The 27751-nt window shown below is 44.6% G+C and overlaps 1 protein-coding gene across 1 annotated transcript in view; it reads right to left on the bottom strand.

Annotated features, from left to right (window-relative positions):
* Positions 1–27751, bottom strand: part of LOC143807646 (uncharacterized) — a 1106746-nt gene that overhangs the window by 779393 nt on the left and 299602 nt on the right. The window contains exons 17-18 of the mRNA XM_077289447.1: positions 4803–4862; positions 1935–2000 (exon numbers count right to left, since the gene is read on the bottom strand). Of these exons, the coding sequence (XP_077145562.1) occupies positions 1935–2000; positions 4803–4862 (126 nt within the window). The remainder of the gene's footprint in view (positions 1–1934; positions 2001–4802; positions 4863–27751) is intronic.

The following is a 27751-nucleotide window of genomic DNA, read 5'->3' as shown; positions in this document are numbered from 1 at the left end:
TTACTGGTGAATTTACAAGGGAGGATGAACTGTGATGACCTCAATGAGATCACCACCACCAGAATTTTCTCACTGTGCTAGTGGTGATCTCATTGAGGTCACCGCAGTTCATCTGGCTGCTTATAGTGAACTGCCCATGGGAACCGCAGCAGGCAATGATCAGCGGTAACCTCAATGACATCACTGCTCATCACTGAAGTTGCGATGGATTATGCCGTGGTACAGTATGGATTATCTTCACGCCGGACAGGTGAGCGATATGGTTATTTATTTTTTTACAGAGGATATGGGCTTCAGAGGATTATCTTCACTTCTGATAGTTGAGGGATTTGTTTGTATATCACTTTTGTTTTTTGTACAAGGGACATGGACTTCAATGGATTAGGTGTAAAGGTGAGTATATCTTTGTTTTTTATTTTTAAATAAATGTGTATAACAGAGGGTTTTGTTTTATTACAAGTAAAGGATTTTATTCTTGTTGCTTATTTATTTCAAAACTTATATGGGATTTGTAATGGTGGCATCCTGTAGATGCCTCTCCATTATTAACCTCTGTGCTTGATGTCAGTTAACAATACAAAGCTGATATAAACCTACAAGTATTACCCCACTTGCCACCGCACCAGGACAAGCAGAAAGAGTAAGGCTAAGCGCCAGATTTGGTGCATACTATGGATGCAATATTGTTTGGGCTGATGCTGGTAGCCTGGGAGGGCAATAAGTCTTGCCCCTTCCAAGTCTATAAATAACAACCAACTTCGGTCTGTTTACCCGTTGCTGGTTTGAATTTATAGGAGGATCCTAAGTCATTTTTTTCTGGAGTCCCTGTAAATTCACCAGTAAAGGCTAAGCAAACAGCTGTGAGCTGTTATTAATCGCCTTGAGACTTTTTAGTTATTGTCCCCTTTCCCAGATTATTAACATCAGTCCCAAGCTGTGGGATTTCCCTCTGCTGTTTATGAGAATTGCGTGAGAGCCCACACAATTTTTTTTTATTTTAATCTTAATTTTACACAGGAGGGACACAGCAGGTGCTAAATACAACTTCCATAATTGTTGCCTGGTCATACTGATCTCAGGGAGTCCAGGCGACAATGATGAGAGCTGCCTTCAGCAGCCAGTACCTGGGAACAGCTAACTGTACCACTTCTTCCCAGGTGCCGGTACATGTCACGCTGATGACACACAGATGTCATCTGTTTGTCATTAGTGTTCACGTGTGCAAAAAACATGCATTTTGTCCATCCTGCTGATAAAAAACTGACTTGATTTGAACCCAGGACCACAGTGCTGCAAAGCAAGTGTACTAATCACTCAGACACTCACTGTGCTGCACCACTATGAATGATATACTTTGTGAAACAATCAACAGTTTTCACTCATGCCCTTTTTCACATATATCATTTTTGGATTACGTTTGAGTTCATTTTTTTGGTCAGTCAGGATGAGCAAAATACAGCAATTTTGATATTATTTTACATATTTTTTTTCTTATGACATTCACCATATGGGATAAATAATGACACAGTTTTATAGTATAAGTCAATTTGATTACAGTGATATCCAGTTTATTGCATATCTTCCACGAGAAAATAACTTTCTAATGAAAATATATATATATTTTTTGCATTATGTTCTGAGATCCGTATCTTTTTTACTTTTCAGTTTGCAGAGCTGTGTGAGAGCTTATATTATAAGTAGGAAGCTGTCATATCCCTAGGTATCATTTTTGAATATATAAAACATTTGAAAACTTTTTCTAAAGTTCCAGAGCATTATGAAAATGTGGGTACAATTTCTTTACTTGGTATATTTTATGGATCCGCATTGTCCACTTTTCTGGACACCAGATGCTGCTAATCCAATGAAGTGTTATGTTCCCAAGTATATGACTATCTCCTTTTAGACTACCTTTTGTTTTTAAATTTACCAACCTTTCACAGAGACTTTTTTCTCAGCTTTGTCCTTTTCTTTTGGTTCCTTCTTTGTGGATTCTGAAACTGAAGAAGCAGTATAAAAAAAATGTATAGGTAAAGTTTGGTACAATTGCAACAACATAGATATTGACTCTGAGTCGTCCAAGCTTTTATGTCAGAAAACTGGCGTAAAAAGCCTTGAAAAGTTACAAAAATGTTGCAAATTTTCCTGCTTTCAACCTAGTCTTGCAAAGATTCATGAAAATGGGCAGAGATGGACGAGGGCACATTGGGAGCATCTAATTCATGAAAAGCTGTGGTGTTGCTTATGACAAGAATCTTACTCCAGTCACTAATGGAAGTAAGATTTGTGGCAAGTCGCACACTACTTGTCAGATGAGACTGACTCATTAAGTTTCTACAATACGTTTTTGGTGAGTTTTTTACGCTGAGTAAAAAACTCACCAAAAGCTCATCATACGAACGTAGCTTAAAGTGTGCACATCTTAAACTTCATGCATACGTTGAGTATTTGGTGAGTTTTCTAACTCAGTATTTGAAAGTCAAAACCAGGAGTGGGTAAAAAATGTAGAAGTGGTGAAAGGACGAATGGTAATTTATAATAACACTGTTCAATACTTGGGCAAAAATGAGATGGCAACATGAATTTCCAGGTCAGTACGATTACAGTGATACCAATCTAGTAATTATATATATATATATATATATATATATATATATATATACACTCACTGGCCACTTTATTAGGTACACCTGTCCAACTTCTTGTTAACACTTAATTTCTAATCAGCCAATCACATGGCGGCAACTCAGTGCATTTAGGCATGTAGACATGGTCAAGACAATCTCCTGCAGTTCAAACCGAGCATCAGTATGGGGAAGAAAGGTGATTTGAGTGCCTTTGAACGTGGCATGGTTGTTGGTGCCAGAAGGGCTGGTCTGAGTATTTCAGAAACTTCTGATCTACTGGGATTTTCACGCACAACCATCTCTAGGGTTTACTGAGAATGGTCCGAAAAAGAAAAAAAATCCAGTGAGCGGCAGTTCTGTGGGCGGAAATGCCTTGTTGATGCCAGAGGTCAGAGGAGAATGGGCAGACTGGTTTGAGCTGATAGAAAGGCAACAGTGACTCAAATCGCCACCCGTTACAACCAAGGTAGGCCTAAGAGCATCTCTGAATGCACAGTGCGTCGAACTTTGAGGCAGATGGGCTACAGCAGCAGAAGACCACACCGGGTACCACTCCTTTCAGCTAAGAACAGGAAACTGAGGCTACAATTTGTACAAGCTCATCGAAATTGGACAGTAGAAGATTGGAAAAACGTTGCTTGGTCTGATGAGTCTCGATTTCTGCTGCGACATTCGGATGGTAGGGTCAGAATTTGGTGTAAACAACATGAAAGCATGGATCCATCCTGCCTTGTATGGAGCATCTTTGGGATGTGCAGCCGACAAATCTGCGGCAACTGTGTGATGCCATCATGTCAATATGGACCAAAATCTCTGAGGAATGCTTCCAGCACCTTGTTGAATCTATGCCACGAAGAATTGAGGCAGTTCTGAAGGCAAAAGGGGGTCCAACCCGTTACTAGCATGGTGTACCTAATAAAGTGGCCGGTGAGTGTATATATATATATATATATATATATATATATATATATATATATATATATATATATATATATACGTTTCCTTTTTACAAGGTTCAAAATTTGTTCACCTGCTAATATGTATCATATATATATATATATATATATATATATATATATATATATATATATATATATATATATATATATATATATATATATATATTAGTAGTTACTAAATTCTGAAAACTTGAGCCTGTGATGCCATTTTCTGAGATTAATAAGTTTTATATTTTTCTATCTATTGAGGAAGGTGAGGATTTGTTTATTCTGTGTTTGTTTAGCCAACATTTTTATTGATACCATTTATTGTATTTTTTCATAGTGGGTAACCAAAAAATGTCAATTCTGTCATTTTGATTTTCTTTTTCTGCTTGATGTTTATAGCATATGATTTAAATAACTTTATGCTTTGATAGATCAGACTTTTGTTTAAACATGATAATACCAGATATAACTATTTTTTAAACTTTTTAGTTCCTTTAATGGACTTGATTCTGTAGTCACTTGACTAGCTTCACACAATGGCTTTATGGGGACCAATGACAACCGATGCATACATATAACAGCAAATATGCCACTCTCAGTCCAAAACAAAAATCAAAAATGTGCACGGCCCCATAGAATAACATTGGTCCGAATGAGATCCAATGTTTTGTCGCATCACACTCAGAATAAAAATACAGTCATGTACCCAAGTCCTTAGTCTGGCCCATAAAATGGAGCAGAATAGTGCATGCTGCCAAAAATTGCTTGTTCGCTGTTATTATTGGATATAGTATGCTGTCTGTTCAGCACACAGACCCCACATTATACCAAAATATATAGATTTGCAACATATTTGATCTTCAAAAAATATTTGCTACAAATGCTCAACATATGGACTTAATCTTTGGTGGCAGATTTAGGAAAAATTATAGTTAGATATATAGATAAATGAAAGGATGGATGGATGGATAGATAGATAGATATTAGATAGATAGATGGATAGAAATTGGATAGATAGATAGATAGATTAGATAGATAGATAGATAGATAGATAGATAGATAGATAGATAGATAGATAAATAGATACAGTAGCATAGTACAACAAATTTTTCCTTTCTTTATATTTGAGAATAGTAAATAAAAGTGTCATATAATGATGAAAAGCCATTCTTAAGTAGATGATTCACTTACTTTACTGCATTTAATGAACAAAAAGAATGCATCTTACCTTTGGCTGGAACTTTTTTCTCAGCTTTATCCTTCCTTACAGGTTTTTCCTTTGCTGCTTCTGAAATATGACAAGATTAAATTTTGTAACCAAATTATGGTCTGAATCAGTGTCGGACTAGGGCGCAAAGAGTCCACCAGTAAAGTTTACTTTGAGGGCCCACAAGCCAGCTACATGCAAATATTACATTACCCACCTTCAGCAATTTACATATGCTTCTATAAAATAATAAACTAGATTGTTTGAATGAATTATGAGATTATGTTATTGACTGTACATAGTATTGTGCAAACTACTGCTCGTATAGGTGGGTTTGTTCGCACTTCTGCACAGGGACCCACCAGAGAATTCATCTGTTGTCTATTAGCCAGTCCTTATGCCATAATTGTGAAAGCACCACTCCAGCTTTGTTGCTTTTTTTACCCTGGCCCTCAGTCATATACTCACCCTCCGGCATCTTCACCAATTTTTGGCACCAGTCCAATTCCCATCCCATGGCACCAACTTGTGAGCGCAGCTTCAAAGTGGCTTGTACTCAGAAGCTATGTAACAAGCTCTCAATGCAAGCCAGAGACCCTGAACAAGGCTACAATGATGCTCTCACAGACTTGCATTGAGTCGTGATCTCCGGCTCGCTTCATGAAACACTGGAGCACCGGAAGGTCACAACCTGCAGGAGACTGACCGAAGCAGTGGCGCAAAAACAGATAAAAATTTCATAAGGTGAGTATCAAACAGGGGGCTGGGGAGGTGATTTAAATGACCTTTTCTGTAAAGGAATAAATGCGTTTTAAAATGAACAAATATAGAGTGGCACACTGGGACTGATGGCTCAAAGAGGTTGGCTGCTGCATTTTTATTGAATGCTAATTCTTAGGATAGGTTTCTGTTTGGTAGAAATGTGACATTTCTGCTGATCAGCTGCTATGCGACCCAGTGGTGGCCAGAAGTTTTCCGATACTGCTAAAACACAGATTCTCTGAAATAGGCATAAGTATAAGTGAGCAGGGGCGTAAAAATTACAGTTACATGTGGTGCCAACATGACCTGATGTAGAGAGGCTAGAGAGCTCTCACAGAAGCAACAGGCTTCCTCCAGGAAGGAGCATTTCTTTGCCTGTATCTGCAAGATAAGCAGTATCCTGCACTGGAGCCACTGCCTGTGCATACTGAACTTTTCTACAGCATTGTCATTGAACGTGTCACTGAGCTAACTGATTCAATGTGCTGGTCTGTGAGGGAGGGACAGGAGGGCATGTGCCCTCTGATCCAGTCCCCTTGCTAATATTTAGGGCTGTAATGACAGCCACACTTGGATTCTGAGGTGCATACAGGACACTCAAACTATAGAACTCAGAGTTTACTCTTTGAAAAGTGCAAGCAACAATCTTAGCGCTAACAAATTGCTTGCATTGCTCTTTTCCTTTTCCTTTCTTTTTCCAAGATTGTCCAACTTGACTGCTGAATTAATAATAATAATAATAATAATAATAATAATAATTTTTATCTATATAGCGCCAACATATTCCGCAGCACTTTACAATTCAGCGGGGACATGTACAAACAATAAATTTGGTACGAGTTAAGACTATTTAAACAGTGACATTAGGAGTGAGGTCCCTGCTCGCAAGCTTACAATCTACAAGGAAATGGGGGGACACAATAGGTGAAAAGTGATTGTTATTTCAGGTCTGGCAATTATAATAAATAGGGATTTTCATACAAAGCTGCATGATCTGGTCATCAGCCTGTGTGTTTAAGTGCAATAGTCAAGTATCAAGTGCAGTTATCATGTGTATGGAGGGTGTGGAGACAGATGAATAGTAGGGTGTAGATTCAGAGTAATATTTGGAAGGAGGGAACAGGGCAAAGTTAGTTTACTGAGTAGTTGATGTGGTAGGCTTCTTTGAAGAGATGGGTTTTCAAAGCGGGCTTGAATAGGTCGGGGCTAGGTATCAGTCTGATCGTCTGGGGAAGTGCATTCCAGAGAGCTGGCGCAGCACAAGAAAAGTCTTGGAGACGGAGGTGTGAGGTTCGGATTACAGGGGATGTTAGTCTTAGGTCGTTTGTAGAACGGAGGGCACGTGTAGGGCGATAGATAGAGATGAGAGAGGACATATAAGGCGGTGCAGAACTGTGGAGAGCTTTGTGGGTGAGAGAGATGAGTTTGTACTGGACCCTGTAGCGAATGGGTAGCCAGTGTAATGACTGGCACAAGATGGAGTCATCGGTGAAGCGGCTGGACAGAAATATGACTCTGGCTGCAGCATTGAAGATGGATTGGAGAGGAGAAAGTTTGGTAAGAGGCAGACCGATCAGAAGAGAGTTGCAGTAGTCCAGACGGGAATGAATAAGAGCAACAGTAAGAGCCTTAGCAGTTTCAACGGTGAGAAAAGGTCGGATTCTGGAGATGTTTTTAAGATGCAGGTGACATGAGCGAGTTAGTGATCGGGCATGCTGCTTGGGAGTTATGGTTGAACCCTCCAGGGTAATTTCGATGTTGGGTAGAGTGAGGTTAGTAGAAGGGAGAAACACAAGAAGTTCCATTTTGGAGAGATTTAGTTTCAGGTAGAGGGAGGACATGATGTTAGAGACAGCAGACAAACAATCCTTGGTATTTTGAATTAGGGTAAGGGTGATGTCGGGGGAAGAAGTGTTTCATTGGGTGTCATCAGCATAGAGATGATACTGGAACCCAAATCTGCTGATTGTTTGTCCAATAGGGGCCGTGTAAAGAGAGAAGAGGGGGGCCTTGCGGAACCCCGATAGTAAGGGGACGAGGAGAGGAAGAGGAGCCGGCAAAAGATACAGTGAAGGAGCGGTCAGAGAGGTAGGAGGAGAACCAGGAGAGGGCTGTGTCCTTGGGGCCTATAGAGCGGAGCATAGTGAGGAGGAGCTGGTGATCCATGGTGTCAAATGCGGCAGAGAGATCAAGGAGAATCAGCAGAGAGCAATGACCTTTGGATTTAGCTGTTATTAGATCATTAGAGACTTTAGTGAGGGCAGTTTCAGTGGAGTGTAAAGAGCGGAAACCAGATTGTAAAGGGTCAAGAAGAGAGTTATCCGAGAGATAGCGGATTAGACGGGAGTGGACCAAGCGTTCCCGGAGTTTAGAGATGAAGGAAAAGTTAGAGACAGGTCTGTAGTTAGCAGTGCAGTTCTGGTCCAGGGATGGCTTTTTAAGTAAAGGGGTTATGATGGCATGTTTAAATGAGGAGGGAAAGATACCTGAAGAAAGAGAGAGGTTAAATATTTTAGTCAGGTGAGTGGTGACCACTGGTGAGAGAGACTGCAGAATATGTGAAGGAATGGGGTCACTGTTGCAGGTTGTAGGCCGAGCAGAAGCAAGGAGCTTGGAAACTTCTTCTTCTGAAACAGGCTCAAAGATGTCTAGTGAGCTTGAGGTGCGGCAGGAAAGGGGATTCAGGCACTGAGGAGATTGACTGAGATATTCTGATGGATGTGGTTGATTTTTTCTAAGAAATAAGTGGCCAGATCCTCACCGCTGAGGTTGGTGATGGGGGCCTGTACTTTAGGTTTCAGGAGGGAGTTTAAGGTTTCAAAAAGTCGTTTTGGGTTGTTGGATAGTGAGGTGATGAGGGTGGTGAAGTAGGATTGTTTGGCCAGATAAAGTGCAGAGTTATAGGTTTTGAGCATGAACTTATAGTGGATGAAGTCTTCTGCTAAGAGATTTTCTCCACTGCCGCTCTGCACACCTTGCGCAACGCTGAAGAAAGCGTGTTTGCATAGTGTGCCAGGGCTGCCGTTGTCTGTGTCAGGTCTTTCTGCATGTAGAAGGTGCTGCTTCATCTAGGGCATTCTTCAGTGTGTGATAGAAATATATATATCATATAGATTTCACTTGCATGTATACTCCTTTAATCACATATACTCATATAAAAGACAAATATATATATATCTATATACTCAGCTAGTTTATAATCAATTGCTCAACTTAACCACATGAGCTAGGCCAGATGGTTCTTGGTACTTTCCAGTATGTTTCAGACACCTAAAAACGGGAAGTTAGGCCAGATGTTCTGAACTAATGTCTAAGAATGTTGCTGAATAGCAGGATAAGGGTGACAGCTATTTCCAAGAGTGCTAAATCAGCTTGTTGCTAGGTAGACTCTAGTCAGAATATGCCATGTACTCAGGTAAATACATTATGTACTCAGCCAGCCAATGAAATAATAGCTAAATTGTATTTTAATTTACTAACCACCCCCCTTTTATACGCTTTTATAAAACTATGTATCAAGGAATAAAACCAGAGATCTGGATGGAATGTTAAACTGTCACTTTGTGTCAGAGTCATTCTTGAGCACTCAACATATCTGATCTGATAATTGGGAATGGCCACAGCACACACACAGGGATAGATTCATCCCAAACCAAATTTCCATGACAAGTGTATTATTGAAGTGTGACAATGCTAAGTCTGGACAGGAGAGGGAGGAGATGGGGGCTAGAGATGTGTGGAGATTGTCCACAAGCTGCTGGGTATTAATAGTATGTGTATTCCGATAAGTGAGGTAAGTGGGGGTGTCCCGGGTGAGGAGACAATTCTTGACAGAGAAGGAAAGAAGGTTGTGGTGCGAGAGCAAGAGAGGAGAGTTAGTAAAGTTGTGCAGTGAGCCGGGACGGGAGAAAACAAGGTCCAGAGTATTCCCGTCCTCGTGCATAGGAGAATTAGTAAACTGTGAGAGGCCGAATGAAGAGGTTAGAGAAAGAAGATGAGACACGAATTGGGAGAGGGGATCGTTGATGGGGATGTTAAAGTCTCCCATTATGAGGGTGGGGATATCACAGGATAGAAAGTGAGTAAGCCAGGTGGCAAAGTGGTCTAGAAACTGGTGGGAGGAGCCTGGAGGGTGATAAACAACCGCCACTCGCAAGGAGAAGGGCTTATAGAGTCTGACGGTGTGGACTTTAAAGGAAGGAAATGTGAGTGAGGGAACTGGGGGGATGACCTGGAAAGCACATTGTGATGAAAGTAGCAAACCAACACCTCCACCCTGTCTGTTCTCAGGTCTGGTGGTATGTGAAAATTTCAGCCCACCAAACGAGAGTTCTGCAGCAGCGGTGGTGTCTGAATGCTGGATCCAGGTTTCTGGAATAGCCAGAAGGTTAAGGGAACTAGAGAGGAAAAGATTGTGAATGTAAGTTAGTTTGTTACACACAGACCGTGCATTCCAGAGAGCACAGTGGAAGGCGATAGAAGGCATGCACTGAATGTTAATAAGATTAGCAGGGTTTCTATATGTAGCTGGAGGAGAGTAATGTATGCTAGTGGAGGGAGGTCCAGGGTTTGGGGAGATGTCACCTGCAACTAGAATTACTCTTTATGGAAGCGTGTGGAACACACTGAGCAAACCAGAGGGATAGAGGTGAGTACACATGGAGGGAGGATGCCTGTGTGTGTACGAATGTGTGACAATGTCTGAAAATAATGGAGAGGAGGTTGCTTGTATCCACTATAGGAAAGGGAGGTGGTATTGGCTGCTGCGATACGGGAATGTGAAAGGAATATTGTGGTTAGTGGGCTCTGGGCACTCATTCAAGGTACTGTACATGTAAATTTGAAATTCCTAAGTGTTTTTAAAACACATGTCTTTGTATGTACTTAAAATAGTATGTTGTGCATCTGTGTGTATAAAATCTTTTGACTATAAAACTATATGTGTATATAAAATATGCCTCTGTGGGTATATAACATTGCTTTGTACTCAAATGTGTGTATTATGGATAAGCGAACGTGCTCGGTGATACTCTGTTATCACTCAAGTATCACAGTGCTGCTCAGATGTTCTCGTAACTCGGCAAGTAATGGGCAGTGCTGGATGTAAAACTTGAATCCCCTGCATCTATGGAACCTATTACACAGTCAATATGCATGCAGGGATTGCCTGTGAGTCATTGTAATGCCATAGCCATCTTGGTTGTGGCATTATTGTGATTTGTTGGCCATGTGACATCAGAGGTTATAAAAGGACAAGCGTCACCCGGTTCAGCACACTGATGCTATTGAACAGCTCTGTGACACTTTATATTGGAGGGAGAGAGTGCTTGTCAAGGCCTGTGTGCATGGCATAACGAATCAGAAGTCTGCAGTGTTGATACTGGTGTTGAAGCTGAGCCTGTCATGAAGCTGCAGTGCAGTACAGCACAACCTCCACCAGGGGGAGCTTGATAAGGAAGAGAGACTGCACACACTGAGCAGCAGAACAGATGCCACCTAGTGGCAAGAGAATAGTCAGAAAATCCGAGTCAGAGCACAAGATAGCACGAGAGTACAAAAAGGATTTAGACAGAAAGGATAGTCAGGACGTAGCAAGAGATCAGTAAACCAAGACTGGCAAAATACGGTACAATAGGGACAAATCAAAACAGAGTCAATAGCCAAGCCAGGAGGTCAGAATCAGAGAATCAAGCACAACGGACAAGTGCTGGGAAAGGGCAGACAGAGGGAGATAACAGACACAGGACAAGTCAGAGATCACAGCAGGACAAACCAAGGGCTTTCAGAGTCAGGTTCACAAGCCGAAGACAGAATTATAGCTGACACTGCCAGCAAGATTCATGGGAGCTAAATAGCAAACCTGAACCCAGAATGAGGCAGAGCAAAGTTAACCCCTGACATGAAAAAAGGGCAGACACTAATAAACCCTGGAATGGATCATGACAGAGCCATTATGCTAACAGCCCTTCTAAGTGCTAATCATTTGCACTACATACAATGTGCATTTAGCTTAGGGAAAAAGAGAGAGCATCAGGAGCAAGAAGCGTGACAGAATCCAGTCTGTAGACAAGGAATATCCTGTGCAGTCCACTGGCAAATATATAGCTACGGTTCTTTTGTGGGTGATGGAAAAATTGAATATATTTTGATCCGTCAAGTATTATGTGCTTTTTGCTCCTTTTTTGTGTTTTATAACACACCCAAATATCGTTGATACTTTTTCCTGTGCAGAATTTCTCAGCCCTACACTATTTCGTAGTATGGAGTAAATTTCTGTGATCTCTAAAAGTGAACAGAAGCTTCTAAAAATTTTGTAGACCTCCATTTTCTAGACCTGCATGTTGGATTTTCGTACCATTTCCCTTAGAATAGGGGATGGCAGGGTCTTAAGGGACAGCCGAAGATGAGCAAGGGCACCATGTTGAATCTTAAGGCTGAGTCACACATAACGATATCATTAACGATATCGTTGCAACGTCACGCTTTTGGTGACGTAGCAACGATCCTGCTAACAATCTCGTTATGTGTGACAGCGACCAATGATCAGGCCCCTGCTGGGAGATCGTTGGTCGTTGGGGAATGATCAGGACCATTTTTTGGTCGCTGATCACCCGCTGTCATCACTGGATCAGCGTGTGTGATGCCGATCCAGTGATGCGTTCACTTGTAACCAGGGTAAATATCGGGTTACTAAGCGCAGGGCCGCGCTTAGTAACCCAATATTTACCCTGGTTACCATTGTAAAAGTTAAAAAAAAAACAGTACATACTCATATTCTGATGTCTGTCACGTCCCCCGGAGTCCACAGGGTTAAAACTGCTTTTGGCAGGAGCGCTGTTATGACCTGGTGGTTAGGAGCACCTGGAATGACCTGATGGTTAGGAGCACCAGAGTGGGATCTCTGCTGACCGCAAATCCTAATCCTATAACACACACTAGAAATAGCCTTGGAACGTACCTAACTCTCCCTAGACGCCTCTTCACAGCCTAAGAGCTAACTACCCCTAAAGATAGAAAATAAAGCCTTACCTTGCCTCAGAGAAATTTCCCCAAAGGAAAAGGCAGCCCCCCACAAATATTGACTGGGAGTTAAGAGGAAAGTCACAAACACAGGAATGAAACAGGTTTCAGCAAAGGAGGCCAGACTTACTAAATAGACTGAGGATAGGAAAGGGATCTAAGCGGTCAGCACAAAAAAACTACAAAAAGCCACGCAGAGTGTGCAAAAAGACCCCCGCACCGACTCACGGTGCGGAGGTGCCACTCTGCACCCCAGAGCTTCCAGCTAGCAAGGCAATATCATGTTAGCAAGCTGGACTAGAACTTAGCAAGTACTAATAAATATATTCAGTACACAATGAACAACAAATGAACTAGCAGGGACATAGCTTCTGCTGGAGTAGACAGGTCATCAGAAAGATCCGAGAGAGATCGGAACCAGTACTGATACATTGACAGCTGGCATGGAGTAACGATCTGAGTGGAGTTAAATAGAGAAGCCAGCCTAGCCGCAAATGAGGGCAGCTGAGGAAGCAACCTCAGAACCAGCAGTACCACTCACAGCCACCAGAGGGAGTCCACGGACAGAACTCGCCGAAGTACCATTCATGACCACAGGAGGGAGTTCGAGAACGGAATTCACAACAGTACCTCCCCCTTGAGGAGGGGTCACTGAACCCTCACCAGAGCCCCCAGGCTGATCAGGATGAGCCAAATGAAAGGCACGAACCAAATCGTGCAGCATGGACATCGGAGGCAACAACCCAGGAATTATCCTCCTGACCATAGCCCTTCCATTTGACCAGGTACTGAAGTTTCCGTCTCGAAATACGAGAATCTAAAATCTTCTCCACCACATACTCCAACTCCCCCTCGACCAACACCGGAGCAGGAGGGTCAACGGAGGGAACCATAGGCGCCACATATCTCCGCAACAACGACCTATGGAACACATTATGGATGGCAAAAGAAGCTGGAAGGGCCAAACGAAACGACACAGGATTGAGAATTTCCGAAATCTTATAAGGACCAATGAAACGAGGTTTAAACTTAGGAGAAGAAACCTTCACAGGGACATAACGAGAAGACAACCAAACCAAATCCCCAACACGAAGTCGGGGACCAACACAGCGACGGCGGTTGGCGAAACGTTGAGCCTTCTCCTGGGACAATGTCAAATTGTCCACTACATGAGTCCAAATTTGCTGCAACCTGTCCACCACAGAATCCACACCAGGACAGTCCGAAGGCTCAACCTGCCCTGAAGAAAAACGAGGATGAAAACCAGAATTACAAAAAAAAGGCGAAACCAAAGTAGTTGGACCATCTTAGAGAAGCGATCACAAACCACCCAGATGACCAACATCCTTTGAGAGACAGGGAGATCTGAAATAAAATCCATGGAAACATGCGTCCAAGGCCTTTTCGGGACTGGCAAGGGCAAAAGTAACCCACTGGCACGAGAACAGCAGGGCTTGGCCCGAGCACAAGTCCCACAGGACTGCACAAAAGAACGCACATCCCGTGACAAGGAAGGCCACCAAAAGGACCTAGCCACCAAAAGGACCTAGCCACCAAATCTCTGGTACCAAAAATCCCAGGATGACCAGCCAACACCAAACAATGAACCTCAGAGATAACTATACTAGTCCATCTATCAGGGACAAACAGTTTCTCCGCTGGACAATGGTCAGGTCTATCAGCCTGAAACTCCTGCAGCGCCCGCCGCAAATCAGGTGAGATGGCAGACAGAATTACCCCCTCTTTGAGAATACCAGCCAGCTCAGAAACTCCCGGAGAATCAGGCACAAAACTCCTTGAAAGGACATCGGCCTTCACATTCTTAGAGCCCGGAAGGTATGAAACCACAAAATTGAAACGGGAGAAAAACAGCGACCATCGAGCCTGTCTAGGATTCAACCGCTTGGCAGACTCGATATAAGTCAGATTCTTGTGATCCGTTAAGACCACCACGCGGTGCTTGGCTCCCTCAAGCCAATGTCGCCACTCCTCGAATGCCCACTTCATAGCCAACAACTCCCGATTGCCAACATCATAATTACGCTCAGTAGGCGAAAACTTTCTAGAAAAGAAAGCACATGGCTTCATCACAGAGCCATCAGAACTTCTTTGAGACAAAACAGCCCCTGCTCCAATCTCAGAAGCATCAACCTCGACCTGAAAAGGGAGCGAAACATCTGGCTGACACAACACAGGGGCCGAAGAAAAACGACGTTTCAACTCCCGAAAAGCCTCCACGGCCGCAGAGGACCAATTCACCACATCAGCACCTTTCTTGGTCAAATCAGTCAACGGTTTAACAACACTAGAAAAATTAGCGATGAAGCGACGGTAAAAATTAGCAAAGCCCAGGAATTTCTGAAGGCTCTTCACAGATGTAGGCTGAGTCCAATCAAAAATGGCCTGAACTTTAACAGGATCCATCTCGATAGTAGAAGGGGAAAAAATGAAGCCCAAAAAGGAAACCTTCTGAACTCTGAAGAGACATTTAGACCCCTTCACAAACAAAGAATTAGCACGAAGGACCTGGAACACCATTCTGACCTGCTTCACATGAGACTCCCAATCATCCGAAAAGACCAAAATATCATCCAAATATACAATCATGAATCTATCCAAATACTTTCGGAAGATGTCATGCATAAAGGACTGAAACACAGATGGAGCATTAGAAAGCCCGAATGGCATCACCAGGTACTCAAAATGGCCCTCGGGCATATTAAATGCTGTTTTCCATTCATCGCCCTGTTTTATACACACAAGATTATACGCCCCTCGAAGATCTATCTTGGTGAACCAACTAGCCCCCTTAATCCGAGCAAACAAATCAGACAGCAGAGGCAAAGGGTACTGAAATTTGACCGTGATTTTATTGAGAAGGCGGTAATCTATACAAGGTCTCAGAGAACCATCCTTCTTGGCCACAAAAAAGAACCCTGCTCCCAACGGTGACGACGACGGGCGAATATGCCCTTTCTCCAAGGACTCCTTTATATAACTCCGCATAGCGGCGTGTTCCGGCACAGATAAATTGAAAAGTCATCCCTTAGGAAATTTACTACCAGAGATCAAATTAATAGCACAATCACAATCCCTATGAGGAGGTAGGGCACTGGATTTGGGCTCATCAAATATATCTCGGTAATCCGACAAAAACTCCGGGACTTCAGAAGGAGTAGAGGAAGAAATTGACAACAACAGAACATCACCATGTACCCCCTGACAACCCCAACTGGACACAGACATTGATTTCCAATCCAATACTGGATTATGGACCTGTAGCCACGGCAAACCCAACACGACCACATCATGCAAATTATGCAACACCAAAAAGCGAATATCTTCCCGATGTGCAGGAGCCATGCACATGGTCAACTGAGTCCAATACTGAGGCTTATTCTTGGCCAAAGGCGTAGCATCAATTCCCCTTAATGGAATAGGATACTGCAAGGGCTCCAAGAAAAAACCACAGCGCCTGGCAAACTCCAAGTCCATCAAATTCAGGGCTGCGCCTGAATCCACAAATGCCATAACAGAGTAGGACAACAAAGAGCAAATCAGAGTAACAGACAAAAGAAATTTAGGCTGTACAGTAGCAATGGTGACAGACCTATCGAACCGCTTAGTGCGCTTAGGACAATCAGAGATAGCATGAGTGGAGTCACCACAGTAAAAACACAGCCCATTCTGACGTCTGTGTTCTTGCCGTTCAGCTCTGGTCAAAATCCTATCACATTGCATAGGCTCAGGCTTCTGCTCAGAGGATACCGCCAAATGGTGCACAACCTTGCGCTCACGCAAGCGCCGATCGATCTGAATGGCCCAGGACATTGATTCATTCAGACCAGCAGGCGTGGGGAACCCCACTATAACATCCTTAAGGGCTTCAGAAAGACCCTTTCTGAAAATTGCTGCAAGGGCACACTCATTCCATTGAGTAAGCACAGACCACTTTCTAAACTTCTGGCAATATATCTCCGCTTCATCCTGACCCTGACACAAAGCCAGCAAGATTTTTTCTGCCTGATCCACAGAGTTAGGTTCGTCATAAAGCAATCCAAGCGCCAGAAAAAACGCATCTACATTAAGCAATGCAGGATCTCCTGGCGCAAGGGAGAATGCCCAGTCTTGAGGGTCGCCACGTAACAAAGAAATAATGATTTTCACTTGCTGAATGGGGTCACCAGAGGAGCGGGGTTTCAAAGCAAGAAACAGTCTACAATTATTTTTGAAATTCAGAAATTTAGATCTATCCCCAGAAAACAAATCAGGAATTGGAATTCTAGGCTCTAACATCGGATTCTGAACTACATAATTTTGAATGCTCTGTACCCTTGCAGTGAGTTGATCAACACAAGAGGACAGACCTTGAATGTTCTTATCTACACCTGAGTCCTGAACCACCCAGAGGTTAAGGGGAAAAGAAAGACAAAACACACTGCAGAGAAAAAAAAATGGTCTCAGAACTTCTCTTATCCCTCTATTGAGATGCATTAACACTTTGTGGGCCAGCTGTACTGTTATGACCTGGTGGTTAGGAGCACCTGGAATGACCTGATGGTTAGGAGCACCTGAAATGACCTGATGGTTAAACTAGACGACAGGACAAGCTCAGGGGAGTGGGATCTCTGCTGACCGCAAATCCTATTCCTATAACACACACTAGAAATAGCCGTTGAGCGTACCTAACTCTCCCTAGATGCCTCTTCACAGCCTAAGTGCTAACTACCCCTAAAGATAGAAAATAAAGCCTTACCTTGCCTCAGAGAAATTTCCCCAAAGGAAAAGGCAGCCCCCCACAAATATTGACTGGGAGTTAAGAGGAAAGTCACAAACACAGGAATGAAACAGGTTTCAGCAAAGGAGGCCAGACTTACTAAATAGACTGAGGATAGGAAAGGGATCTAAGCGGTCAGCACAAAAAACTACAAAAAGCCACGCAGAGTTTGCAAAAAGACCCCCGCACCGACTCACGGTGCGGAGGTGCCACTCTGCACCCCAGAGCTTCCAGCTAGCAAGGCAATATCATGTTAGCAAGCTGGACTAGAACTTTGCAAGTACTAATACATATATTCAGTACACAATGAACAACAAATGAACTAGCAGGGACTTAGCTTCTGCTGGAGTAGACAGGTCATCAGAAAGATCTGAGAGAGATCTGAACCAGTACTGATACATTGACAGCTGGCATGGAGTAACGATCTGAGTGGAGTTAAATAGAGAAGCCAGCCTAGCCGCAAACGAGGGCAGCTGAGGAAGCAACCTCAGAACCAGCAGTACCACTCACAGCCACCAGAGGGAGTCCACGGACAGAACTCGCCGAAGTACCATTCATGACCACAGGAGGGAGTTCGAGAACAGAATTCACAACAATGCGCTGCTAATGCACGCGCTGCTGCCGAGAGCTTCCCTGCACTGACTGTGTCAGCGCCGGCCATAAAGCAGAGCACAGCGGTGACGTCACCGCTGTTACTGCCGGCGCTGACACATTCAGTGCAGGGAAGCTCTTGGCAGCAGCGCGTGCATTAGCAGAGCGTGCATTAGCAGCGCTCTTGCCGAAAGCAGTTTTAACCCTGTGGATGCTGGCGGGGGACGTGACAGACATCAGAATGTGAGTATGTAGTGTTTTTTTTTTACTTTTACAATGGTAACCAGGGTAAATATTGGGTTACTAAGCGTGGCCCTGCACTTAGTAACCCGATGTTTACCCTGGTTACCCGGGTGCTGCAGGGGGACTTCGGCATCGTTGAAGACAGTTTCAACGATGCCGAAGTCGTTTCCCTGATCGTTGGTCGCTGGAGAGAGCTGTCTGTGTGACAGCTCCCCAGCGACCACACAACGACTTACCAACGATCACGGCCAGGTCGTATCGCTGGTCGTGATCGTTGGTAAGTCGTTTAGTGTGACTCCAGCTTTAGGGTGTAAACCTCAGCTGCTAGGAAGGTCATCAGCTCAATAGGGTCCTATTAGGGACATTGTAGGAGTTACACTTTTTTGTATAGCTCTCTGCGCACATTTATTTGTACTCAATTATCTGCCTCATTCTGAAGGGCTGAGAGGTGCTATTGTTTTCAATTTTTCTATTTTTTTTTTAAATTGGGATTTTTAATAGTATTTAATAAAAGTTATATTTTAGGGTTTTTTCTTTTTTGGTTTGACATATAAAATATACCCTAAGTGTATATAATGTGTTAGGTGTCGAGATCCCGCTTCTGCACAGGGGGAATCTCGAACCATCTCCGCTGCGATCTCCCATTCTTCTCCAGCCGTAGTGGAGTCTGCTCAGCGGAGATGTCGGTCCCAGGCTGATACTGGATAACTGGTTACTGCTGCCTTTTCAGCTTCTGCCATTGTAGCCAGTAGGGTTGAGCGAAACGGATCGTTCATTTTCATAAGTCGCCGACTTTTGGCAAAGTCGGCGTCTCATGAAACCGAGCCGATCCCTGTGTGGGGTCGGCCATGCGGTACGTGACTTTCGCGCCAAAGTCACGTTTCAATGACGCTAAAAGCGCCATTTCTCAGCCAATGAAGGTGGACGCAGAGTGTGGGCAGCGTGATGACATAGATCTCAGTCCCCACCATCTTAGAGAAGGGCATTGCAGTGATTGGCTTGCTTTCTGCAGCGTCACAGGGGCTATAAAGGGACGTTCCCGCCGACCGCCATCTTACTGCTGCTGATCTGAGCGTAGGGAGAGGTTGCTGCAGCTTCTTCGGAGGCAGGGATAGTGATAGGCAGGGTACATAAAGCCACAAACCGCTTGTGCTGTAGCGATTTCCACTGTCCAATACCACCTTTTGTTTGCAGGACAGTGGAAGCTACATTTTTTTTTCCTCAGCGCTGTAGCTCATTGGGCTGCCCTAGAAGGCTCCCTGATAGCTGCGTTGCTTTGTGTGTATGCCGCTGTGTAAACCAACTGCTTTTTTCAAAGCACAAATCCTGTTTTTCCTTCCTTTCTGCACAGCTATCTTGTGTGTTTGTCCACACTTTTGTGTGCAGCAGTCCTTTTTACAGCTGCCTGCCATACTTTTCTGAGATAACTGCAGGGAGATAAATACTGTCAAGTCTGCCTCCGTGCCATTGCTGTGTGTGGCATCTCTCTCATTGTGTGCCACTGAAAACACTGTGTAATACTTGGCCATTTTTTTGGGGGGGGTACATTCTCCCTTTTCAAAAAAAAAAAAAATTAGTGGGAGATAAATATTGTCAAGTCTGCCTCTGTGCCATTGCTGTGTGTGGCATCTCTCTCTCATTGTGTGGCACCGAAAACACTGTGTAATACTTGGCCTTTTTTTTTTTTTTTCTAAATTCTCCCTTTTCCCAAAAAAAAATTAGTGGGAGATAAATATTGTCAAGTCTGCCTCCGTGCCATTGCTGTGTGTGGCATCTCTCTCTCATTGTGTGCCACTGAAAACACTGTGTAATAGTTGGCCATTTTTTTTGGGGGGGGTACATTCTCCCTTTTCAAAAAAAATAAAAAATATTGGGAGATAAATATTGGCAAGTCTGCCTCCGTACCATTGCTGTGTGTGGCATCTCTCTCTTATTGTGTGCCACTGAAAACACTGTGTAATACTTGGCCATTTTTTTGGGGGGGGGTACATTCTCCCTTTTCAAAAAAAAAAAAATTATTGGGAGATAAATATTGGCAAGTCTGCCTCCGTGCCATTGCTGTGTGTGGCATCTCTCTCTCATTGTGTGGCACCGAAAACACTGTGTAATACTTGGCCATTTTATTTTATTTTTTTCTAAATTCTCCCTTTTCCAAAAAAAAAATTATTGGGAGATAAATATTGGCAAGTCTGCCTCCGTGCCATTGCTGTGTGTGGCATCTCTCTCTCATTGTGTGGCACCAAAAACACTGTGTAATACTTGGCCTTTTTTTTTTTTTTCTAAATTCTCCCTTTTCCCAAAAAAAATTAGTGGGAGATAAATATTATCAAGTCTGCCTCCGTGCCATTGCTGTGTGTGGCATCTCTCTCTCATTGTGTGGCACCGAAAACACTGTGTAATACTTGGCCTTTTTTTTTTTTTTTCTAAATTCTCCCTTTTCCAAAAAAAAAATTATTGGGAGATAAATATTGGCAAGTCTGCCTCCGTGCCATTGCCGTGTGTGGCATCTCTCTCTCATTGTGTGGCACCGAAAACACTGCGTAATACTTGGCCTTTTTTTTTTTTTTTCTAAATTCTCCCTTTTCCAAAAAAAAATTAGTGGGAGATAAATATTGTCAAGTCTGCCTCCATGCCATTGCTGTGTGTGGCATCTCTCTCTCATTGTGTGCCACTGAAAACACTGTGTAATACTGGGCCTTTTTTTTTTTTTTTAGGGTAAATTCTCCCAGAAAAAAAAAAATAGTGGGAGATTAAGATTGGCATTTCTGCTTGAGTGCTGGGCCTGTGTGTGCCATCTGTCTCAAATTATTGGGCCACAGAAAACCTAGTGTGTAACATTGGGCCTGATTTTCCTTTCAGTGTCAGGCACCTATAAAGGTATATATAAATCCTACAGAAGTTTGAGTTCACCTTATAAGTTGTTTTACAGTAACAAATAGTGTTACTTTGGTTACGTTTTGCAAGCAATGAGGAAGTCTAGTGGAAGAGGTCGTGGCCGTGGGCGGTCATTGTCAGCTGGTAATGATGGTAGTGGTGGTGGAGCATCAGGTGGTCGTGGTAAAAGCAGTACAGCACCTAAGTCTCGAGTTGTTGAGCCAGGTTCGTTGTCTGGCTACACAAGGCCTCGAACGCTCTCTTTTCTGGGAGTAGGAAAACCACTTTTGAAGCCGGAGCAGCAGGAACAAGTATTGGCTTTCATTGCTGACTCTGCCTCTAGCTCTTTCGCCTCCTCCTCGGAAAGTGCCAAATGTCAGAGCAGTGCATCGTCAGTGGATGCTCCCGGTCAGGGACAAGTCGCTTCCTTGCCTTCTTCACACAGAACAAGAGAGAAGGATGCGTCAGGAGACACAACGGGTTACTCCATGGAGCTCTTTACACATACCGTTCCTGGGTTAGACAGTGAAACAGTTAACAGGCCATGTCCATTAGAAGTTGAATCGGACATGGAGTGCACATATGCACAGCCACAGCCAGATTACTATGCTGTTCCTTTGACTCAGACCAGAACATTGCCCTCGCAGTGTACTGAGGCAGAATCAAACCCAGCGGAGACTATGATGCCCCGTCACGGACGCTATACCACCGGCTTACACGGTGACACAGACGAAATCGCACACGACATAGAAGAGGAGGTCATAGATGACCCAGTTGTGGACCCCGATTGGCAGCCATTGGGGGAACAGGGTGCGGGCGGCAGTAGTTCTGAAGCGGAGGAGGAGGAGCCGCAGCAGGCATCAACATCACAACAGGTTCCATCTACCGGGCCCGTATCTGGCCAAAAACGTGTGGCAAAACCAAAACCAGTTGGAGGACAGCGTGGCCATCCGGTTAAAGAAGCTCAGTCTGCAATGCCTGAAAAGGTATCCGATAGTAGAAAGAGTGCAGTCTGGCATTTTTTTAAACAACATCCAAATGATCAGCGCAAAGTCATCTGTCAAAAATGTTCAACAACCTTAAGCAGAGGTCAGAATCTTAAAAGTCTAAATACAAGTTGCATGCATAGACATTTATCCACCATGCATTTGCAAGCCTGGACTAACTACCAAACGTCCCTAAAGGTTGCAGCACCCTCGGCCAATGAAGCTAGTCAGCAACGCTACATCCCTTCCCTCCCTGTAAGCTGACCATTTCCCACACCACCTGCAGTATCTGTGCAGCTTTCGTCGCCAGACCAAAGCAGTCAGGGAATCACCAGGTTAGTAGTAGGAAACACTGCATGTAGGGCACCGGCAAGAATACCATCTCCAACCCTCTCTCAGTCACCCATGTCCACCGGCACCACCGCTAGTTCCACGATCTCCAGCTCTCCAGTCCAGCTCACCCTACATGAGACTCTTGTTAGGAAAAGGAAGTACTCATCCTCGCATCCGCGTACACAGGGTTTGAACGCCCACATTGCTAGACTAATCTCATTAGAGATGATGCCCTACCGGTTAGTTGAAAGCGAAGCTTTCAAAGCGCTGATGGACTACGCTGTACCACGCTACGAACTACCCAGTCAGCACTTCTTTTCTAGAAAAGCCATCCCAGCCCTCCAACAGCATGTTAAAGACCGCATTGTCCATGCACTCAGGCAGTCTGTGACTACAAAGGTGCACCTGACAACAGATGCCTGGACCAGTAGGCATGGCCAGGGACGTTACGTGTCCATCACGGCACACTGGGTGAATGTGGTGGATGCAGGGTCCACAGGGGACAGCAATATTGGGACAGTTTTGCCTAGTCCACGGTCAAGGAAAGAGTTGGCTGTAGGCGTTCGCCCCCCCTCCTCCTCTTCCTCCTCCTCATGCAGAAGCGAGAGCTCGTCCACACACCGCAGTCGCACATCCACTCCATCCACAGCTGCCACTGTTGCACACCAGGTGTGCCATTATGGGACAGCTAGTGGCAAGCGTCAGCAGGCTGTATTGGCAATGAAGTGTTTGGGCGACAACAGACACACCGCGGAAGTTCTGTCCGAGTTCTTGCAGAATGAAACTCAGTCATGGCTGGGCACTGTACATCTTGAGGCAGGCAAGGTTGTGAGTGATAACGGAAGGAATTTCATGGCTGCCATAGCCCTTTCCCAACTGAAACACATTCCTTGCCTGGCTCACACTTTAAACCTGGTAGTGCAGTGCTTCCTGAAAAGTTACCCGGGGTTACCCGACCTGCTCCTCAAAGTGCGCAGACTTTGCTCGCATATCCGCCATTCGCCCGTACACTCCAGCCGTATGCAGAACTATCAGCGGTCTTTGAACATTCCCCAGCATCACCTAATCATCGACATTTCAACAAGGTGGAACTCCACACTGCACATGCTTCAGAGACTGTGCGAACAGAGGCGTGCTGTTATGTTTTTGTGGGAGGATACACATACACGGGCAGGCAGTTGGATGGCAGACATGGAGTTGTCAGGTGTGCAGTGGTCGAAGCTACAAGACCTGTGTCAAGTCCTTCAGTGTTTTGAGGAATGCACACGGCTGGTTAGTGCAGACAACGCCATAATAAGCATGAGCATCCCACTAATGCGTCTGCTGATGCAAAGTTTGACGCACATAAAGGAGCAGGCGTCTGCAGCTGAGGAAGAGGAAAGCCTTGATGACAGTCAGCCATTGTCTGGTCAGGGCCGTGTAGAGGACGCGGTAGCGGGTGAAGAGGAGGAGGAGGACGAGGAGGATGATGGGGATGAGTACTTTTTTAATGAGGAAGCTTCTCCTGGGCCAACAGAAATTAGTGGCGTTGCAAGGTCGGGTTCTGTTTTTTTAAGGGAGACAAGTGACGTAGATTTGCCTGTAACTGCCCCTCAAACCAGCACAACCGCAGATTTGCCAACAGGAACTTTGGCCCACATGGTGGATTATGCCTTACATATCCTCAAAAAGGACCCATGCATTACTAAAATGATGAGCAATGACGATTACTGGTTGGCCTGCATCCTTGACCCTCGCTATAAAGGCAAATTGCAAAATATTATGCCACATGAGAACCTCAAACAAATCTTAGCAACCAAACAAGCTACTCTTGTAGACTGTTTGATTCAGGCATTCCCAGCACACAGCGCCGGTGATGGTTCTCACACAAGCTGCAGGGGGCAACATGGCAGAGGTGTTAGAGGTGCACAGATCAGAAGTGGCGTTGGACAGAGGGGTTTTCTGACCAGGTTGTGGAGTGATTTCGCAATGACCGCAGACAGGACAGGTACTGCAGCATCTATTCAAAGTGACAGGAGACAACATTTGTCCAGTATGGTTACTAATTATTTTTCATCCCTTATCGATGTTCTCCCTCAACCGTCATTCCCATTTGATTACTGGGCATCAAAATTAGACACCTGGCCTGAATTGGCAGAATATGCGTTGCAGGAGCTTGTTTGCCCAGCAGCTAGTGTGCTATCAGAAAGAGTATTCAGTGCTGCTGGTTCTATATTAACTGAAAAAAGGACTAGTCTGGCTACCCAAAATGTGGATGATCTCACCTTCATTAAAATGAACCACTCCTGGATTTCGAATGATTTTGCCCCACCTTTCCCGGCTGACACCTAGCTTTCCTATAAAAAGGTGTGGCTTGTGGACTGGTCTTACTGAGTGTTCAAATCTCTTAATTTGCAGCAGCTGTATGACCAGCATACGACATGTTTACACATCCCCCAATGGGAAAACTCCCCCCACGGGGCCGTTGTCTCACTCTCGACACTTGGCGCAAGCACCCGTTAGTTACAGTGCTGTTTGTCAGAAGAGGTGGGTGTGCTCGCTTTTGGTCGACGGCACTGCCACTGGGTCCCTCATAGTACAATGTAGTGTCTCTAATGGTGGTGGTGCGCACCCAACGTCAGACACACCGTTGTAACATGAGGGGCCCTGGGGCGGTACCGCCGGCCACAAGAGAGTCCCCCCCAGCTCAAACTGTGCTCTACCACGTGCAAAATTATCTCGCACAGCTCCAACAATGTTTAGTCTATGCGCTGACATCATTCAATGCCTGGCACTGACAAACAATAACAATTTCTTGACATCTATGATGCTAGTTAAAGTAGTCTGGGTCAGTGTCCTATATTGACACCAGTACATACTAATTTACTGCCAAATTACTGTGTCATAAACTCTGCAGATGAGCCCACCCCTGTACCTAAGCATGCCACCCTTTTTTATTTATAGTTGTTTAGCGAGACATTAACATCTATTTATTTTTTGGGAGTACTAATTGTGTCACACACTTCTTGCAATACTCCTCCACTGACCAGTGACCACAATGCTGCCTGGTGTGCCTGCCTGTGTATCCATGTAACCGATTTCAAACTGCCATGACTGCCTACTGTTTGTTATTTTAGGCCTTTGTGAGCCTGTCTGCGGCCCCTACTTGCAATACTCCTCCACTGACCACAATGCTGCCTGGAGTGCCTGCCTGTGTATCCATGTAACCGATTTCAAACTGCCATGACTGCCTACTGTTTGTTATTTTAGGCCTTTGTGAGCCTGTCTGCGGCCCCTACTTGCAATACTCCTCCACTGACCACACCAATGCTGCCCGTGTACCCCTGGAACCTATTTAAAAGTTCATAGAGCCTAGTTATATATTTTATTTACTATTAATAAGGCCATGATGGACTACGCTGTACCACGTTACAAGCTAACCAGTCGACACTTCTTTTGCGAGAAAAGCCATCCCAACCCTCCACCAGCATGTAAAAAACCGCATTGTCCATGCACTCTGGCAATCTGTGAGTACAAAGGTGCACCTGACAACAGACGCATGGACCTGTAGGCATGGCCACGGAAGATTACGTGTCCATTACGGCGCAATGGGTTAATGTGTTGGATGCATTGTCCACAGGGGACAGCCTACTAAGTCTGTCTGCAGTCCCTAATTCAAATTGTCCTCCACTGTCTAAATCGGAGCTTCCACCTTCTGGCTTTCGTCCTATAGTATCAGAAATTAAACTGCATTTGGCCTTCAACTTTGGTTACAGCCTACTAACGGTGTCTGCCCCTGCCTGGTGTTTTTCCTCAACTGAATAAAGCTGAGCTTCAACCTTCTGGCTCTCATTAAGTGCTGTGTTTTTAAAAATTGGTGGTTAGGGCCTACTAACGGTGTCTGCCCCTCCCTGGTGTTTGCCCTCAACTGAATAAAGCTGAGCTTCAACCTTCTGGCTTTGGGCCTATAGTATCAGATATTAAACTGCATTTGGCCTTCAACTTTGGTTACGGCCTACTAACGGTGTCTGCCCCTCCCTGGTGTTTTTCCTCAACTGAATAAAGCTGAGCTTCAACCTTCTGGCTTTTGGCCTATAGTATCAGATATTAAACTGCATTTGGCCTTCAACTTTGGTTACGGCCTACTAACGGTGTCTGCCCCTCCCTGGTGTTTGTCCTCAACTGAATAAAGCTGAGCTTCAACCTTCTGGCTCTCATTAAGTGCTGTGTTTTCAAAAATTGGTGGTTAGGGCCTACTAACGGTGTCTGCCCCTCCCTGGTGTTTTTCCTCAACTGAATAAAGCTGAGCTTCAACCTTCTGGCTTTCGGCCTATAGTATCAGATATTAAACTGCATTTGGCCTTCAACTTTGGTTACGGCCTACTAACGGTGTCTGCCCCTGCCTGGTGTTTGTCCTCAACTGAATAAAGCTGAGCTTTATCCTTCTGGCTCTCATTAAGTGCTGTGTTTTAAAAAATTGGTGGTTAGGGCCTACTAACGGTGTCTGCCCCACCCTGGTGTTTGCCCTCAACTGAATAAAGCTGAGCTTCAGTCTTAGGCTTTTGGCCTAAAGTATCAGATATTAAACTGCATTTGGCCTATTAGTGTGTTTGGGCCCTTAAAACAGTGTCTGCTGCTCCTGGGTTTGCTACTCCACTGAACAAAGCAATGCCGCCTGTTTAGTCCTGTTACCAATTCTGAACTGCATTTAGCCTACTTTATTCTTTGGCCCTATATCTGTTTCCTCCTCATCCTGTCCATTGCCCAGCCACTGCTAGATGAGTCTGCTGGTACATTGACCTAGACCACTACATTCCCCTTGCACTCTACACAGCCAGAATCTGACCCTGCTGAAAGTAAGGTTCCCCTTCCCGCATGTTATACCACCTTACACAGGGACAAAGAGGAAGGTGCAGATGAAAGTGTAGGTTCCTTCATCAGGTGGGGGGGAGCATACTCGTTGGCGACGTCACTGGCACAGGGCCCCTCAGAGTACGCAAAAGTGTCGCTGCTGGTGGGAGGCGCCCCCGCCATGCAAACACACCGCTGTACTTTGAGGGGCTCTGTGCCAGTGCCAATGCGAACAAGTGTGCCCCCCTGCTTGCTCAGGATCACAGCACTTGCAACGTTGAAATACTTTCCTCTCCCTGCTCCACCGCCGTGACGTAGTCCACGATTCCTGCGCCCACTAAAACCTTGAACCAGCCCTACCCCCCACAAATTTGCCAAATGACCCCCAAGTTCCATTGAACAACTATTATTATAAAGTTAATTAAGATTGACAAGCTTCAGAAACAAGAATGGATGTTTTTGGCATTAAAATGGGCACTGTAGGTGTTTTCCTGGCCTCCACTCACTGCCGACTATGCTTCCCCATTGACTTGCATTGGGTTTCGTGTTTCGGT

This window comes from Ranitomeya variabilis, chromosome 2 (assembly GCF_051348905.1).
Source record: "Ranitomeya variabilis isolate aRanVar5 chromosome 2, aRanVar5.hap1, whole genome shotgun sequence".
NCBI lineage: Eukaryota > Metazoa > Chordata > Amphibia > Anura > Dendrobatidae > Ranitomeya > Ranitomeya variabilis.
This window is presented reverse-complemented; position numbering and strand designations above follow the sequence as displayed.